General features: G+C 42.0%; 1 protein-coding gene across 10 annotated transcripts in view; it reads right to left on the bottom strand.

Moving 5' to 3' along the window:
• MYH11 (myosin heavy chain 11) overlaps positions 1 to 16,250 on the bottom strand; it is a 67,582-nt gene that overhangs the window by 50,278 nt on the left and 1,054 nt on the right. For 2 of the 10 annotated variants that reach the window (XM_080617275.1, XM_080617277.1), the window contains exons 2-4: positions 14,461 to 16,086; positions 11,596 to 11,694; positions 4,365 to 4,723 (exon numbers count right to left, since the gene is read on the bottom strand). In XM_080617275.1, the coding sequence (XP_080473401.1) occupies positions 4,365 to 4,706 (342 nt within the window). In that variant the 5' untranslated portion in view covers positions 4,707 to 4,723; positions 11,596 to 11,694; positions 14,461 to 16,086. Of the gene's footprint in view, positions 1 to 4,364; positions 4,724 to 8,071; positions 8,273 to 11,595; positions 11,771 to 11,916; positions 12,023 to 14,460; positions 16,159 to 16,250 lie in introns of those variants that run through there. The other 8 variants (XM_080617274.1, XM_080617276.1, XM_080617279.1 and 5 more) reach the window with 8 other exon arrangements.

Genomic DNA, 16,250 nt, shown 5'->3' with positions numbered 1-16,250 from the left:
GGGCTTCTTGACATCAATTATTTTCAGTACATAGTGAATCGCCCTTATCTGTGATGATGTACCAACTGTAATAATTCATATTTCTTGTATGTTTTCATACCAGTGCATGTCCTCTGCTCAGGTGTCAAATTTTGTAAACTGAAATCCAAGGTAAGAAGCTTGGATTGATGTTAGAAAAAGGTTTTTTCAAAAAAGCTTGTATGAACGTCATATAACAATAATGATTGACGAGAATCCTTGGAAAAAGTTAAACAAGCTTCAAATAGATGTCTTAACAATAGTCATGCCTTCACTACATGACTATATCTGTAAGAAGTTTAAGGAAAAGTGTGGTTTGCTTGCAGTTTAATGAAGGTATTAATATAAAAATATATACGCAAACAAGAACACTGGGTGCCAGCTGCCAGCTGTACACCAGGTATTGTTAGTTGGTTTTGGGGCTTTTATTTTGTGTTTAACTTTATCTTGCAATGCTCCAGCTATTAAAAAGGAGTAGATATTATAGAATATAATAATAGGTGGTGGGTGCCATTTCACAAGTATATGATAATAGATGGTGAGCCACATTTCACAAGCAGTTACTAAAAGTAAGCAATTTGCAAGGGTTTTTCATTCAAAAAAATAACACACCCCCCCCCCCCCAAATAAAAAAATATGAAGCTATAAGATTATAATTGCAGGGGTATTGTGATATATAAACTGGCCTATGGCTGCTAGTGTTAAAACCAAGCCAGTCTAATAAAACCCTGAAATAATGTAATTATGCTCTTTCTGATTTAGGCATAAGTGGTTTGGGATTTTTAGTTCTATTTTTTTTTGGCCATGCTGTGTGAACAAGTGTTTTGTGGAGTGCAGCTGCTGCCATGCTTTAATCTCAGGGCTGTGTCTAGGGATGTCTCAAGCTGTCTTGGTGCCCCAAGCACTGCAGCGCAACACTGTAAAATGGCATCGGGGAGCTTGGCTCTGGGCACAGGGATTTCCCTTTCCTGACCATAATAGGAAATGGCACAAATCTGTCTCGGCACAGCCTGAGCACTTTATATGGTATTCAGCAAACACGGTGAGAGCATCCATCGGCCTCCAACAGCAAGGAGCAGGTTGGGTGCTTCATACTGGACAGGAGAACGTCTGAGGTGCTCTGGGTGGTGATGAGGACCTCTCTTACTGTTTCAGGCTGTGACTGCATCACCATAGTCTCAAGTCAGATAACAAGAAAATCAAGCTCAAGATCTTCACCAGTTCTCAATATCCCCAAGCTAAATCCCTTGATGTGGAAGGTAGATAATTACTGTGCTGGATTTTCATTGATGCTGGAGTTTGGAATGAAACTCTGTGCTAATCGAGTCAAAATGAGCTTTACTGTTGCCAGAACAATACACTTAAAAAGACCACCAAGGCCCTTAAGGAAAAGGTAGCAAGGCCTTTCCTTCAGTAGAAATGGATTTACTGTATAAACTAATCATTCCCAACCAAGTAAAATAACAGGAGAGTAAATTTTGAATTCAGGAAATTGTTTAGGCCTCCCTTCCCTAAGAGTTCTAAGCATTTGCCTGGCTAGCCACATGCAGGGCTGTTTTGCACAGCCAGACATACAGTAGCATACCTTTGAAGAGCTAACTTCGAGGCACAAGAAGCAAGTTATTAAAGCAGGGCAGAAGTCATTGCAAGTGTATGTGGGGTAAGTTTCTGTGCCTTATATAACCTCCTTGGGGCACAGTCTATCCAGAGAGGGGGATTCCCAGCTACATCTCTTCTTAGAGGGTTTGGAAGTCCTCTGGGGAACATGACTTGAGGATTACTTCATGGATTTTTTTTTTTTTTTTGTGGAATTTTCACTTTCTACAGGAAAAGGAAATTAATTTCCAAAAGTGGATAATGCAATTAGAAATCAAATTGCTCTATTAAGGAGAGTGTCCATAGGAGTGCCGAGCTTGTGCATCCCCTGGACAGCCACCACTGATGGGTATTTAAGAGAGACTGGCACATATACACAGATCTACATTGTAAATGCCTAGGTTTGGACAGAAGAATCCCACCTCTGGTTCCAGGATGCATATATAGCTTTCTATAGCTAAGAAAGCATTTTGCACTTGTAGGTGAAAACTGAATTAGTGGTGCCTGTGAATACAGGCACAAGAAACTTGCTTCTACTCTCAGATCCACTAAAGTTGTGTTGCTATTTTATTGATGTTTATGTAGTCATTTTTGGTCTAATTTGTGTGTGGACAAGGAAGACTCTGTTCTGAGTAATGTGAAACATGAGTTAGAAAAGCAAGAAGCTTGTTGCCATTTAATTATGTGGTGATGGAAAACGCAAGGGTGTTTCTCCAGTGTACAGTCATTCTGAATTTCTACGCTGTATCTTTTTATTTAATAATATTAAATATAAATATTATTTGTCTTAAATAATATTTATATTAATTATATTAATATTTATATTAAATATTATTTGATTTTTCTTTTTTTCTTTCATCTAGTTGACTTTTTCTTTGCCAGAATTTGGAATCCCCATTTGCGTTAGTGACGCTCTAAAGCGAAAAATGTAAAGGTCATTCTTTCTCTGTATGTGTGGGACTCTGAAGGAGGCAATGAAGGCATTGCATGGCAAAGCCAGGAGATGCTTGTTTACAGCTAGTTTTGCAAGTGGATGAGACTCAAATTCTGTTTAGATGCCACCTATGGTTTTTTTTGCCTCAGAAGGTCAAAGAGTCTCCGAGCAGGGCAGCACTGTGTAGGGCTGGAGAGTTTAAATGGGGTTTAGTTACTGAAAATATCTTGTTTCAATACAAGTAAAAATAATTTCATTGAAACTGTTAATTTACCACCATCTTAAAATCTAGTCTCTTGAGAGAGAAAACTTAATTTCAGATACTTTTTCATTTTTGTCTCCACGAAGAGCAATTTGATTTCTAATTGTGTTATCCACTTTGGGAAATGAATTTCCTCTTCCTGTAGAAAGTGAATATTCCGCCAAAAAATCTATGAAGTAAACACATTGGAAATCCCAGAACTTCTGTGCATACCATTGCTGAGAACAGCAACAAAGAAGTAAGTCCCACACTTTTTATCCCACTATTCTTCTACTTCCAGATTTGCAACAATGCAGCACGTTTTTGAAAAAATCTATTTTAGTAACTAATGCTGCATGTTCTAACAGCACGTAGATCCATATGTTCACCTGCAACAAACTCTAATACTGAAAAGATGGACAGAAAATCCATCTTCTTTCAGGAATCCTGATGATGTGTGTGTTAGTACATTCCTGAAGGAAAAATCTTGAGCTTAGCTCTTTGAAGTTATGCATAACAATTAAATAGTTCCTTTGTTGTACTATATATAACTGTCTTATTTTCTGCTTCATTTCCTACTTTCCAATTTAGCATTCCTCATGTTATTCCTCTCATAATGAGAGCTCTACTCCTGCTTCTAAAACCTTGTTAAACTCTGTATTCTCTTTCATTCATCAGTGGTCTGCCACACAAGTAAAATTTGTGTAGATTGAGACTGTAAATTACTTTTCTACAGCAGAGCATAGGGGTCCTCCTGGTAAAATCAAAGATAACAGCTAAGTTCCATGGAAACTCCGCAGTCTGCTAACTGTTGGGGCAGATAGATTACAGGGTTATTAATGTCAAAATATGCTTGTGTTAATATACTTGTGTGGACTAGAAGACAGAATACTCTTGCCCCTAGTTCACATTAACGTAGAGATTATACTCTGTCCAGGCCTGCCTAATCTGTAAATTGATCAACAGTGGTGGGGGTGAAAAATGTTAGTGGATGCATGACTTTGATTCAGTAACCCACTGGTGCTTATGACTACTCTCACTTGAATTCCAGTGGGTTGATTAATTTATTCAAGCATAAGGTTTTACTCAAGCACCCACCAAACCAAAACTTGTCAGCTGCCTTTCAGTGGGAGTTTTGCCTGAGACTTCATAATTTGGCTTTTCCATATGTTCTTTTTGCAAGTTACTGGAAACTTGTTCAGGTTTGTGTTGAAGTCATTCAAATGTCCCTACTGTTTGAGGTTTTGTATTGTTTTCATTTCAAACAGCAGGACTGAGGTGTTATTCAGCTATCAAAGAGTACTTTCCAAACCAATAATATCCTTTCAGAAGTAGCAAGTTTTGAGGAAGAAGCCTTCATGTGTTTTAATTTAGTAAAGAGGCAGGAGAGTCATGGGGAATAAAGTGGATTAAATATATTTTTGGTTTAGGATACCATTACTGAGGGGTTAGTACGTGCATAGCAGTGTTACACACAAGGACTTTATCACTGACAGTGGTGGGATCCACCTCGCTTGTGATGGTACACGGTAGCATGCAATAGGAAATGCCATGTGTGTGTTTGATTCTACTTACATAAATTAAACCTGAGAAGTATCTCTCCCTTAGATTGTGCAGCACTGAAGCTTCATTGAGGCAAGTCAGCTCTGCCATGTCCTCCACTTTGGAGAACTTTGGAGGGTTCATCTTCTGGATGTCATCCTTGCTCAGTGTCACTTTCTTTCCATTTTCTGCCAGTTCAACTGTCACCTCATCCCCTTTCTCTTCCTTGATACTTGCTGCTTCAAATCCATGTTTCTCTGATGGAATCCAAACCAGCTTCTTTGCTGACCAGTCAGCCTGGGCAAGTGGGTTGTTAATGAAGTTTTTGTCCACAAAGAGGAATTTCTCATCGTCACTGAGAGCTTTTTGAGCCATTTTGACTCAGTAGACACCTGTTGAGGAAACAAAATATTCTGTTGTAAAAAGAGGCAAATGTGGAGATGTCCCAGGCAAAACAGTTATGTCAGATCTGTCATGAGTTAGATCCGAAGCACCACAGGTTCAGATGCTTTTGTGTGCCAGGTTAGATACCTTAGAGTATCTGTGTTCATATTCCCATTCCTTTGTTACTGTGTCTGAAATCACAAGCTTCGTGGCACTAAACCAAATGAGGACACCTGGGCTTATATGTTGTACTGAAGATCAGAGAGAAAAGTAAGGCCTAACTAATGTCCATGGAATGAGACTGTCAGAACTGCACCAAGACTATCAGCTGAACAGCTTTGTGCATCCTCCTGTCTTGCCAATCACAAGGTTAAATGAATTTACATGCACTCAAAATTTCTCATCACCCAAATACTATTCAATGTCTACTGAAATACCAATGTAATAATGAAATACTTGCTGGAAGAGCAGTTCCCAGGCTATGTTCCAGAAAAGACAGAACTAAGCTGTTTGTGCAAAGGACTATTTCCAATCACTTTAATACCATTTAATTTGGAGAAAAATAAGATTAAGAAAAGGTCAAAAGAAAAAACAGGGGAAACGTTATTAGTACCGCTGATGAAGGAGGATTAATTTAGTTATCCCTTTTCCATGGTTCAGATAGTGGGAGCTGATCATTTCTGAAGAGTGAACATCTACCACATGAGAGAGAGAAGACTTAAAACAAGCCTAGAAAGTGCATCAGCTGTTAGATACCCTGAACCATGATGCTCAATTTGGAAGGGTGATGCACCTGCATCATGCAGTTGCACATGCATAAAACAGCATCTTGCAGTCACACTTGGATAAAGTAGCCTGACATATCTGCTCCGGGAAAGTTCTGTTTGTTTTGCTCCATGTTTGAAAGGGAAGAAGCAGCTTCTCCCCTGCTCTGGCCATTGGCAGCTATGATGTAGCTGCAAAGTGTGTGCTGGTAACGCTAGAACTTTTGTAAGTGTTCTGCTCTGCCCTATGAGAGAAACAGCTGCAAATGAGCAAAGGAATAAAAAGAGGACTACTTGTGGTTTGCTATGGGGCAGAAGAGCAGGGCTGATCAGAAAACCTGCCATGCAGTGGAGTAGAGAGGGGAGCTGGGCAGGAGCTACAGTGGGGAGCGATGAAGTGTGCATGCCCAAGAAAAACATCTCTAGGAGACAGAGGCAGTTTCATTTCCTTATTGAGAGTGAAATTAATATTTGCAGCATTGAAACAAACATGAATCTTGATGGAGCTCCCAGAGCTGACTGCTAAGATGTCAGCAATCAACCCATAAGCAGAAGGGTATTTGTAAAGACCAAGCTATGTGGTATGCAGCCAAATGGACACCCTGTGCTTGGGGAGTATCAGAGATTGGTTTCCAAATATTCGTCCCTGAAGCCCTTCCACAGAATAATGTTTTTTTGCAAGGTCAGACTGCGTGAGGGGTCTGGTAGAGAAGCATAGATTGTGCAGAAGGTGACATAAAGCTTAAAAACAAAACTAGGATTTTAGAGGCACCTAAGAGAGCTAGACGATATCCCACTGGAACTCAGTGGAAATCAGATGCCCCAGCTCCTCAAACTCCCTTGACAATTCTCCAGCTGAAAAAAGAATGTCTCTCCTCTAAATGTGTTTGTTCTAGAGCCACCAGCCTTCCCTGGAAATCCCTAGCAGGAGAATTTACCCAGATCATCTGTGCACACGCAGTGTGTTTGGTGGTATGGGTGAATGAATGTAACGGAGACCCTAACAGCTTGGATCTGTGATTGCTGCTGGCCTGTCCACAATGTTCCGCACCATAGGGTCCCTGCGAGGGAGCTCTGTAGGATGTGGCCCTTCACTTGCTCCCAGAGGATTCTTGAAAAAGAGCTGCAAGAGGAAACTATTTGACCTCTATGTGGATTAAGGCAGAAAATGTTCCCTCGTTGCCAAGAGGGCTGGTAGAGCTGCACAGTTCCAATAATGGAGATGGTATTCTCTCCAGCTGAGCCTTCCAGCTGGCGGCTGCAGGGTGAAGCTGGCCGGACAGGGGAATGAAGGGAGCACTGCCCCACCACTAGGCCTGTGGCTCCAGGATCATGGGGCTCAGAGAACAGCAAGTGGGAGTCTGCTGTATCGTCTCTCCTCCCACTGTGGCGGCAATGGGCAAGGCATGTTCTCCACCCTGCTGCCCCAGCAGTGTGGGAGGAAGAGCTGCAGCGATGGAGCAGGAGGATTTCAGTTCATCCTAGGCCCAGAAGAGAGCTATCTGGTCATCCTGAAGCAACAGGAAGGTTGGATCGTGCTGCTCATGGGTAAATGCCAAGTGACAGCACATTCCAATTAGTAGGAATTTGGTACTGCTTTCAGAAACATCAAAAATTAGACTGAACTGCAGAGTTGAGTTTCACACACAAATCTTCCTACTTTGAGGCTGCGCAAACAATGATGGTGGAAATCAAACTGCTGAATCATCCTCATCATCTACCTCAAAAACCCAGCTGAAGGTAAAACTGTTGTTCTGCTACAAAGCACATCACCAGTGGGACAGTTCAAAAGTTCTTAGCTGTTTTGCTGCGCAAAGACCAAGGGAACGTTCCTTTCCTTGTTACATGTTAAGTCAAAAACATCTTCCGCAGATTAAAGTGTGAAATGGTCTGTCTGTATTCTGCTAAATTCTCCTACTTCCTGCATGAAAAACTTTCTGCACCTTATTGTTTAAATTCAGTCTTTTAGAGAGTGAGATGAGGTTGGAAGGTAAAAGAGGTGGCATGAACTGCAGAGCTTGGAAATACAGGCTTTTATCTCCTAGATCTAAGTGCTATGTTTGACTAGTTTAAACATGGTAAGAATAGACCCCCTCCAAGGAGTAGGAAATAGACAGTCCGAGCTGGATCTCATAACTCCTCTGAAACACAATGAGGAGAAAGCATGGATTTGTGTAAAAAGAACTTTTCATGACTGATCTTCTGGAATCTGAGGATAAAGTTTGAGCAGCAGCTGCGTACCACTCTAACAAAAAAGGAAATGCAGTTATGAAGTGTGGATTAAGGGATATTATTAGTTTAATAGATTAATGAAAAATAATTAATGCATGTTAATGATAAAGGAAGGTTTCTGAACTCAACTAGATTTGTCTTAGTGGGGTGCTGTGCACTGAAGTAGTGAGCTGCTGAAGCTTTCTGGCTAAAAATTGGAAATAAATCTTTAGATCCATCTCTGATTGAGACAGAACTACACTGGTTCAGCATATGACTGATATTGAGGAGACGGGCAAAGGGAAAAGATTCATTATTGCTTATTGAGAACATTCCTTGAGACACAAAAAATTTACCCCTTAGCCAGTTCCTGGGTTTTACCTATAGAGCTGGTGAAGAGAAACAGACCAATATTATCTGTGCAAGAGGTGGTAAGAGGTTCTCATCCATTCAGCTCTGGGGCTTCCAACACAAGAGGGATGTGGAGCTGCGCAAGTGAGTCCAGAGGAGGCCATGAAGATGTTCAGGGGGCTGGAGCACCTCTCCCATGCAGATAGGCCAAGAGAGTTGGGCTTGTTCAGCCTGGAGAAGAGAAGGCTCAGGGGAGACCTTAGAGAAGTCTTCAAATACCTAAATGGGGCCCGCAAGAAATCTGGAGATGCACTTCTGACAAGGGCCTGTAGTGACAGGACAAGAGGGAATGGCTTTAAACTGACAGAGGGGAGATTTTCTCATTAGGAAAAAATTCTTCACTGTGAGGGTGCTGAGGCCCTGGCACAGGTTGTCCAGAAAAGCTGGGGCTGCCCCATCCCTGGCAGTGTTTAAGGCCAGGTTGGATGGGGCTTGGAGCAACCTGCTCTAGTGGAAGGTGCCCCCGCTTGTGGCAGGGAGGTTGGAACTGGATGAGCTTTAAGGTCCCTTCCAATCCAAACCATTCTGTGATTCTTTTAGATAGATGATAGCCCAAATCATGTACCAGGGTAAATACTTTCATACTCAGAGGTGAGCTATCCTGAGGAAGGGAGGAGGAAAAAGGAGGAAAAGTGATCATAAAAATACTGCTGATATGAAGTTTCTTACTTTAGATTCTTGCCTTAGATACTTGCCAAATTACGCTAAACTGGATCCATCTGTCACACTTGTCTAAACCCCAAATGTGCACATATACATGGGCATGCATACTTCCACAGCTTACTTTCTGTTCCTACTTCTGCTGCCCCACTGCAGAAACATCAGGCTGACTATTACTGTCTTTTCTCTTACGTTGGTGACAGAAGTTGAATGCTGTCTTTACAATCAGTTTATCCTGAGTATATTATTTCAAGGGCAAAGTATAAATATCTCCAGGAAGTGCACTTCAATTAAAAGGTTATTGGCCAAGCAGAATTGTCTCATAGGTCAGAGCTTAGAGGAACTGCTTGTCTCCAAAGCAGACGATAAAGGATACTTCTGCCTTCCTCTGCAGGATGTGCATGTCAGTATAAAAGCTTATCACAGCCCTACAGGGAATAATTCTCAGAACAGAGGACCGTATAACAAAGTATGTGAATTCAGTTCAGAAACCAAGTCCTGCTCTCCTAAGTGGTTTCTGATGGAAGCATGTAGCAGTAACCTGCTGCTTGACGCAAACTGCATTTCTTGGGCTACAGGAGTTCTTGACTATGTCCTGTCTAGGTTGCTCATTTTTTACTTTCCCAGTACTTAACTGAATTACCAAACTGAGCATTGCTTGAAAAGACAGAAAATGTAGAGGTGAACCCTAATCTTGTGATCTTTTGGAAACTGGTTCCGAGCACAGTTAGCTTTGTTATGAGCACTGCTATCAATCCCTTCTGGCCTTTCACCTCTCCCTCTGGCCACCAGGACCATCCCTCACGTGCTTATTTTCATCATGGACACGTTCGTCTGACTGTGGAGGTATCAACAGGACTAGTTTATGGTTGTTCAACCATGGAAGAGGGCAAGTCTGTATTTTAAGAAAGAACATTTTCAGTAATTTCACAGGGCTGAGTTTTTTTCTGTTTGGTTGGCTTTTTCTTGATGCATTTTCCATGTACTTAAATCAAATTGCCTGCAAATGCCTCAGTCTCCTATGAGGTCTCTGTTAATGCAGGTTACTACATAACTCTGATTGAACTCTTGATAGTTCTTTTAATACTCCAAAGAGGTTGGCCAGGGTTATTACCTGTGTTATTAACTGCAAAAATTAGAAAAGAAGGAAAAAAAGACTTGAATTGCATCACATGGAGATAAAAGAGATCTATCTGGAAAATGCCAAGTACCCCCAAACGTTACTCTATTAAGTAAATCAGATTCTGCATGTTCATTAGCATTCATAAATATGCCATATTTTAAGTGGACTTTGCACAAGTTTGAAAGTTATCTCTGGCTCTTGACTTCTTCTAAAATTAACATACTTAAAAGAAAAGCCAATTGATTTGCAACTAATAAGTCCCAGTGAATTAAAGAGCCGGGATCCTCTGCATACATCCATGCATGCTACCATATATGGTGATGTTCTTCTCAATACTTGCTGTTCCGCAAAAATGTAATGATAACACATTCAAAACAAATACCTTTTAGGGACTGGTGTGTCAATGGCAAACGAGATAATAAAAATCATTGTTTACATCTAAGCAAATACAGCCGGAGCAGTACCAGTACCATGGGCTGAAGCGACTACTCAATCAAGTGCTTTGCTCTCTAGGGTTCATTGTTTCAGCCTCTGAGTTGGTGACTTGAGGGACCCATGAACTTTAGGAGTTCAGTGCATCGCTCCATCCAGAGAGTCTTGTTGCAAGCTACCTGACAGGGCAAAGCTTTGAGTGAAAGAGAAGGTAGGCTTGTTTTTAAGTTAGTGTACTTTAGAAAAGGTTTTACTGAGACGTATGTGTTAGATAACAATGACAACCCTTCTGATTTCCCTTGTATTTAAAATTTCTCGGGTTGCTTCTTACTTATGCACACACATGCGTCTCCCATACATATCAGCATTTACACAGGTGTGCATGCACACATACACACACAGACAAGTATCTATGTGTGCGAAAGGAGCAAGTGAAGGTCTGGGATGATATTGAAGCTGCTTTCTATGCTGCCATCTACTGTTCTCTTAACTTATAGTATTTTGTTAAAGTTAAGTTTGTTGCTTTATTTTCCCTTTAAAAACAACAGGCATGTCACATTTGAAATAACTCAAATTAGTGTAGTTCAATGAATTAATAGATTAGCTTTGCTTAAGCTTTATTCCCACCATATTAAAAACATACATATGTAATCCTAAGGCATTTTTGTAAAAATGTTTCCATTTCTTCTTTTCATTTTTAAGCATTTTCCTTGTTTAAAGAGCAAGTAACAGACAAACTAATTATTTTATTTCATTATACTTTCTTTAAACAGCATGGGAAGTGCACTAAGTTCCTTCCTAAGGACTGAAATGTAGAAATACTTAAAGATCAGCAGCTCAGGCTACCAGGTTTCTTCATTACCAAATGCATGTGTGATGATTAATTGCAGAGGGTACCTGCTCCATCCAGCAGCACACAGCACCTTGCAGGCTGTCCTGCTACTGCCTTGTAGCACAGCTTGTGCTCTGCAGCCAGTGTCTTGAAGGCTCAATTCAGCAATAGCAGTGTTAGAAGTGACTAAGGCTAGGACATCTGTGGATGCTTTCAAACGTGCGTGGACCCTAATGCATTTTAAACAGAACCCATCAGAAATACACAAGTCAGGATAAACCATTTGAGCATGTCTGATAGGTCTGTTCCCATTTTCAATTTCTATGCTATTTGCACATTAATTCACTGAATCTGTTTTCAAAGTAGCATAATAATCAGCTTGCTAAAGTGCGCATTAAGCCCCCAGCCCTGTCCCCAGCAGGGATTTCTGGCCCCTGCAGTACTTACAGGCTTCCAATTAGGGGAGCAGAGAGTGAATTGGAGAGTCGGGAACCTGTACAGCCACCAGCCGGGACAGTCCAAGTCCTCACTGCCTTTGCAGCCTCCCTATATAGAGGAGGAGAATCTTGTCAGTGGGGAGGGGCCCTGGAAACCACGTCCTGCTGGAAAATCCTCTCGGTACCTGGGTTAAAAAAGGCAGCCTGAGCCAAGTACCTCACTCCCAGCAGGGCCTAATCCTGGGCTGCTGCCCCTGCCCCAAGCCACTGTTTAGGGAAGCAGGCTGGCTCTGGCTTTTGGGAAGACATGAAAGGGGTGCCCCTAACTCACAAGTTTAGAGATTTTGCTTTCTCCTAGGGCGAAACTCTTCAGCTGAGCCAATGGGCCTTTAACTCCTTCCTGCCTTGGCAGCATCCTCACCCTGGTGACCCGCTGCCTAGAAGGACAAAGGGTAGGTCATGATCCTGCATACTACAGGTTTCCCACCCATGACAGTATGTTTTCTTGGTGCTAAGATTAATCCCTGAGTTCAGGGGATGCTCTGGAGAGGAGGGTTATTCCCAATGTAGCAGGGATGTGTGGGTGGAGGTTGCTGTGGGTCTCTGTGTGTTTATGTGACATCTGGAGCCTAGGGCTGGTTTAAGCCTCCTTTGCCCCTGGGGAACGAGAGGGCTGTTTCCCATCTCCCCAGGAGGACTTTCCAGTTTCTTTCACAATCCGGTGCAGAGCTCAGCTCTTGAGAAAGGACTGTAAATACTTTATCATATATAAGAAATACCTCCCTCTGTCCATAAAAGGAAGAAGAGAAGTGATAAATAGCTGAGGGGAACAGTCCCCAGGATACAGTGGAAAGAACAGGCAGCAGGCACCGTGAACTGGGGGGAGAGGAGGACACAGTGCTGGGAGCCAGCCCTGCAAGGGTTAGGGAGTGTTCTGGTCCTTGTCAAACCTTCCTCACACCCCCAAACCTTCAGTCCCTAGCTGTCCCCCCCCTCCTTCCCATGCTAGTAGCCAACAGCCTTGTGCAGTAGGACCTGTGGATGGAGACATCCCAAAAAGGGAAAGCTAGGATCCTCTAGGAACTCCCATCAACGTGCCAAATACAAAATACCGAAACAACCCTCTCTCTGCAACAGACTAAATATGGTGTATACCCAAAGGATCAGAGCACAGTCCTGAGTGAGATAATTTCTCTTGACATCAATAGCCCTATCTTCTCTGGAAAATAAACGCTCCTGAGGAAGATGGATAAGGATCATAGAACAGATAGGGTTGGAAAGGACCTTAAGATCATGTAGTTCCAACCTCCCTACCATGAGCAGGGATGCCTCACTGCAGACCATGCCACCCAAGGCTCTGTCCAACCTGGCCTTGAACACTCATATTGATCTCTGTCCTAAAAAAAAATACCTCTGAGGGGAGGCTGGGCTGAAAATCTCTGTTGTGACTTTGTCAAAGTACCAGCACTTGCAGGTGTGATGGACCTGTAGCCCCTTCCTCTAGCTTCGGCTAGTGGTAAACAAATTTGGGCAAAGAGGAGAGAGGGGAAGAGCATCAGGGTTTTTCCCTACATCATTTCAGACATGTCAGGTACAGACTCATGTTCAGGTCTTAGCTGGAGAAAACCAGATTTGCCAACACAGGCACACGGTCCCAGCAGTTGCAGTCTGTCCTTCCAGATGGAGGGTCAGTGTCCGCTGAGGTGCGGACACTGCAAAGCCCTCCCAGGGCCTGAAAGGCAGCAGTGTCATATCAGACTCGTGCACGTGTGACTGTGCTGGACAAAAGCCAAGGGAAATGATCGCCAGGACGTAAACCCAAGAAACTCCCCTTGTTAGCAGAAAACTCCTCACGGGGTAGTTCACCCTATTTTTATTTCAGTTTCTCAGTTGCAAACTTAGCTTTTAAATAGGAATATAAATAATATGAAATAATGAATTGCAACGGGATCCTCTGTAAATTACAATCATTTTAACATTTATCAAAGTTATCCTAAGAAGTTCCTTTTAAACCCATACAATGGTGTTACAAAACCAGACACATTTTAATAGTAGCTTAAAAAGGAGTGGAAATTATCCCGGCTGGTCTGCAGGGCGCTGCATGTGCACATGCAGGCTTGCTGCCTGAGGAGTGTGTTTAACAGAGGCAGCGGCAGAGGGTGATATATGATGTGACATTAAATGGAGCTGGAGAGCCTAAAAAATATTACTGCTGGGACTGAAATGGTTGCACTCTGGAGCCATGTGGGGCAGGAACTGATCAAGTGTAAAAGTGGTCTCCAACCTTCACTTAGAAGTTGATGTAAGAATCTACTAATATAGTAGCCCAGCTGAAGTTCCCTAATTGTGGTTTGGGTTTTCTTTAAAATGAAGTTGTCTCCCAGTGAAAGCTGTGGATTCCCAGTGGAGAATGCCTTTGTGGCAGAAATTTCACTTTATTTAAACCCTCTGATTTTTCATTATTTGCTCTAATCGCTTTTCTAGAAAAAAATATTGAGCAGCTTCTAAATATCTCCTTGCTGAATTTGCACTGTAAATACTGTACTTAGGGAAAAACCCAGAGGAATCGATCAGGAAAGAAATGAACTTTCAGCTGCATTACGACAATGTAACCTGAACACAATGGAAGGAAAAAAGCAAAGCATGGATGGAGATGTTAATTTGTTAAACGATGTGTGTCAGGTAAGAACTTTTTTAATGTTTTTACCTAAGTTTACCAACCACGTTTCTCTAAGCTGACAGATGTAATTGGAACTGACAAGCACACCGGTGCGTTACCGCCTGTATTAAGCTGCTATCTTGAACAGGAGGGGCAGTCTGTGTCCGAACTTGAACAATTCATCATGAGAGTACTCTAACGAGGTCAAATACTCACCATCATTTAATGTTCAGCTTTGTGGTTAATGCTGGCTGCAGATCAAGTGAACTATGTGAAGCACACAGGTCAGTTCTGAATCAGTTGGACACCAGCTGCTACTGAAAGAGTGTCTTTGCAAGTGTGAACAAATATTTTGGTTTTTTTTTTTCCTAATCACTCCTCCGGAACACTGATCAAATGACGCCAAGATTCAGCTTGATAAAAAGGGTGCCCAGGAAGTAAAGCGTAACTGAGTCCTTGGAGCGTGTTGATAAAGCTTAGACAAAAATTTCCCTTGTGCATGACAGAAACTAATACCTCTGGAGTCCGCGGAGAGTTTCCTCTGGTTCTAGGGGAGAGCAGAAATCTGGTTTGAAAGAATTTGTTCGTAATCTTGTAAGTTCTTCCAAAGAGCTCTCCAGCTCTGATACCTACACCAGACTTCACTGGCTCCTTGTCACCTTCACTCGTGATACCATGCTTGGACAATGAACAGCCTTTTTTAACGTAGTTCCCTCTGTAAGTCTGAGCTATAACAGTTCCATCTCAAAAAAACCCTCAGAAATGCATTTTGCTCATCAAAGCCCCCAAACTTCTACATGCTTATATATATTTTCTTTTTTCCTTTCACTTTCTGATGTCAGTAGAAGGACTAAGGGCAGTTAATGCAAGACATCACGGTATGTAAGGAAGCTAGAGGGAGTTTAATTATTGGAGAAAACAATTTTTGTGCATGCTCACCTCTGTGGCAATTTTGCCTAAAACCTGAACCTGTGACTCTAGGATTGTGAATTATTTTCATCTAAATAGTGATCTCACTTAGCTTAAACTTTTAAGGAATTATTTTTTGGGAAGTGCAAATACCGCAAAGGCTTTGGAATTCATCTGTTAAGGAGTCAGGCAGGCTGACATTAATAGGATGTGCTACATGTCTGCATCTTGAAAGATGCTCTCGTATTTCATGTACTGTCAGGATAAATGCTAGACCGTTAATAATGTGATTAGACCAATATATTTTCATAGAAATATTTCAAAGCTTTGTTGTACAGAAAAGTATTAGGGAAATATACCTTAGTTTGATTTTAATTTGCTTGTACAACGGCTATACTTTAAAACAAGAGATGGTCCCAAATGCTCAAATCTGGGCTCTGAGGGTATTAGAGAATTAGATGAAGCACATCAAGAGCAAACAGGCCAGCTTCCACCCACCATCCCAGTGCAGGATCCTGACAAGGAGCTGAAGCAACCATCCTCTAAGAAAATAGTCCTGAAATTCCCTTAGCCTGAAACAGAATTCTCCTCTGATTACAGCTATTCCTTCCCCTCAAAGCTCAGTAAGGACACTCTTGTAATAGCCTCTGCTGTCATGACTGTGGAGACCATGAGCCTGTAATTCTGCTGAGCTGTGCGCTTGGGAAAGGGGGAGTACCAAACAGCGCTTTGCCTTCTTTAGCCAGAACAAAAATTGTATTTAACTTCTACCATGAAAAATCCATTTCCCAGGGAGCTCCATGACACCTGGTCAGCTTCTGTATGATCTGTGGTGGGAAGACAGAAAGCAGATGCAACGGCTTGGGTTACACTGGAGGATTTGCATCATAGAACGCTAGAGCTTCTGTGTTTCCCAGAGCTTTTCTCCTTGCCCTTGAAGAGACAATTCAGACACACAATTTGATTCACTGGTTTATGGAGAAACAGGGATGTAGCAGTTAACCTCTGGAAAAGCAAAGTTAAAAATTCAGGGATTTCTGTGGCCAGGGAATCGTATCAGCATTGTTACCAAGCTCATTTTTGCAACTTTTCATAGA

This window comes from Psittacula echo (assembly GCF_963264785.1).
Source record: "Psittacula echo genome assembly, chromosome: 5".
NCBI classification, from domain to species: Eukaryota; Metazoa; Chordata; class Aves; order Psittaciformes; family Psittacidae; genus Psittacula; species Psittacula echo.
Note: the sequence above shows the minus strand (reverse complement) of the source record. Positions and strands in the feature narration are given on the sequence as shown.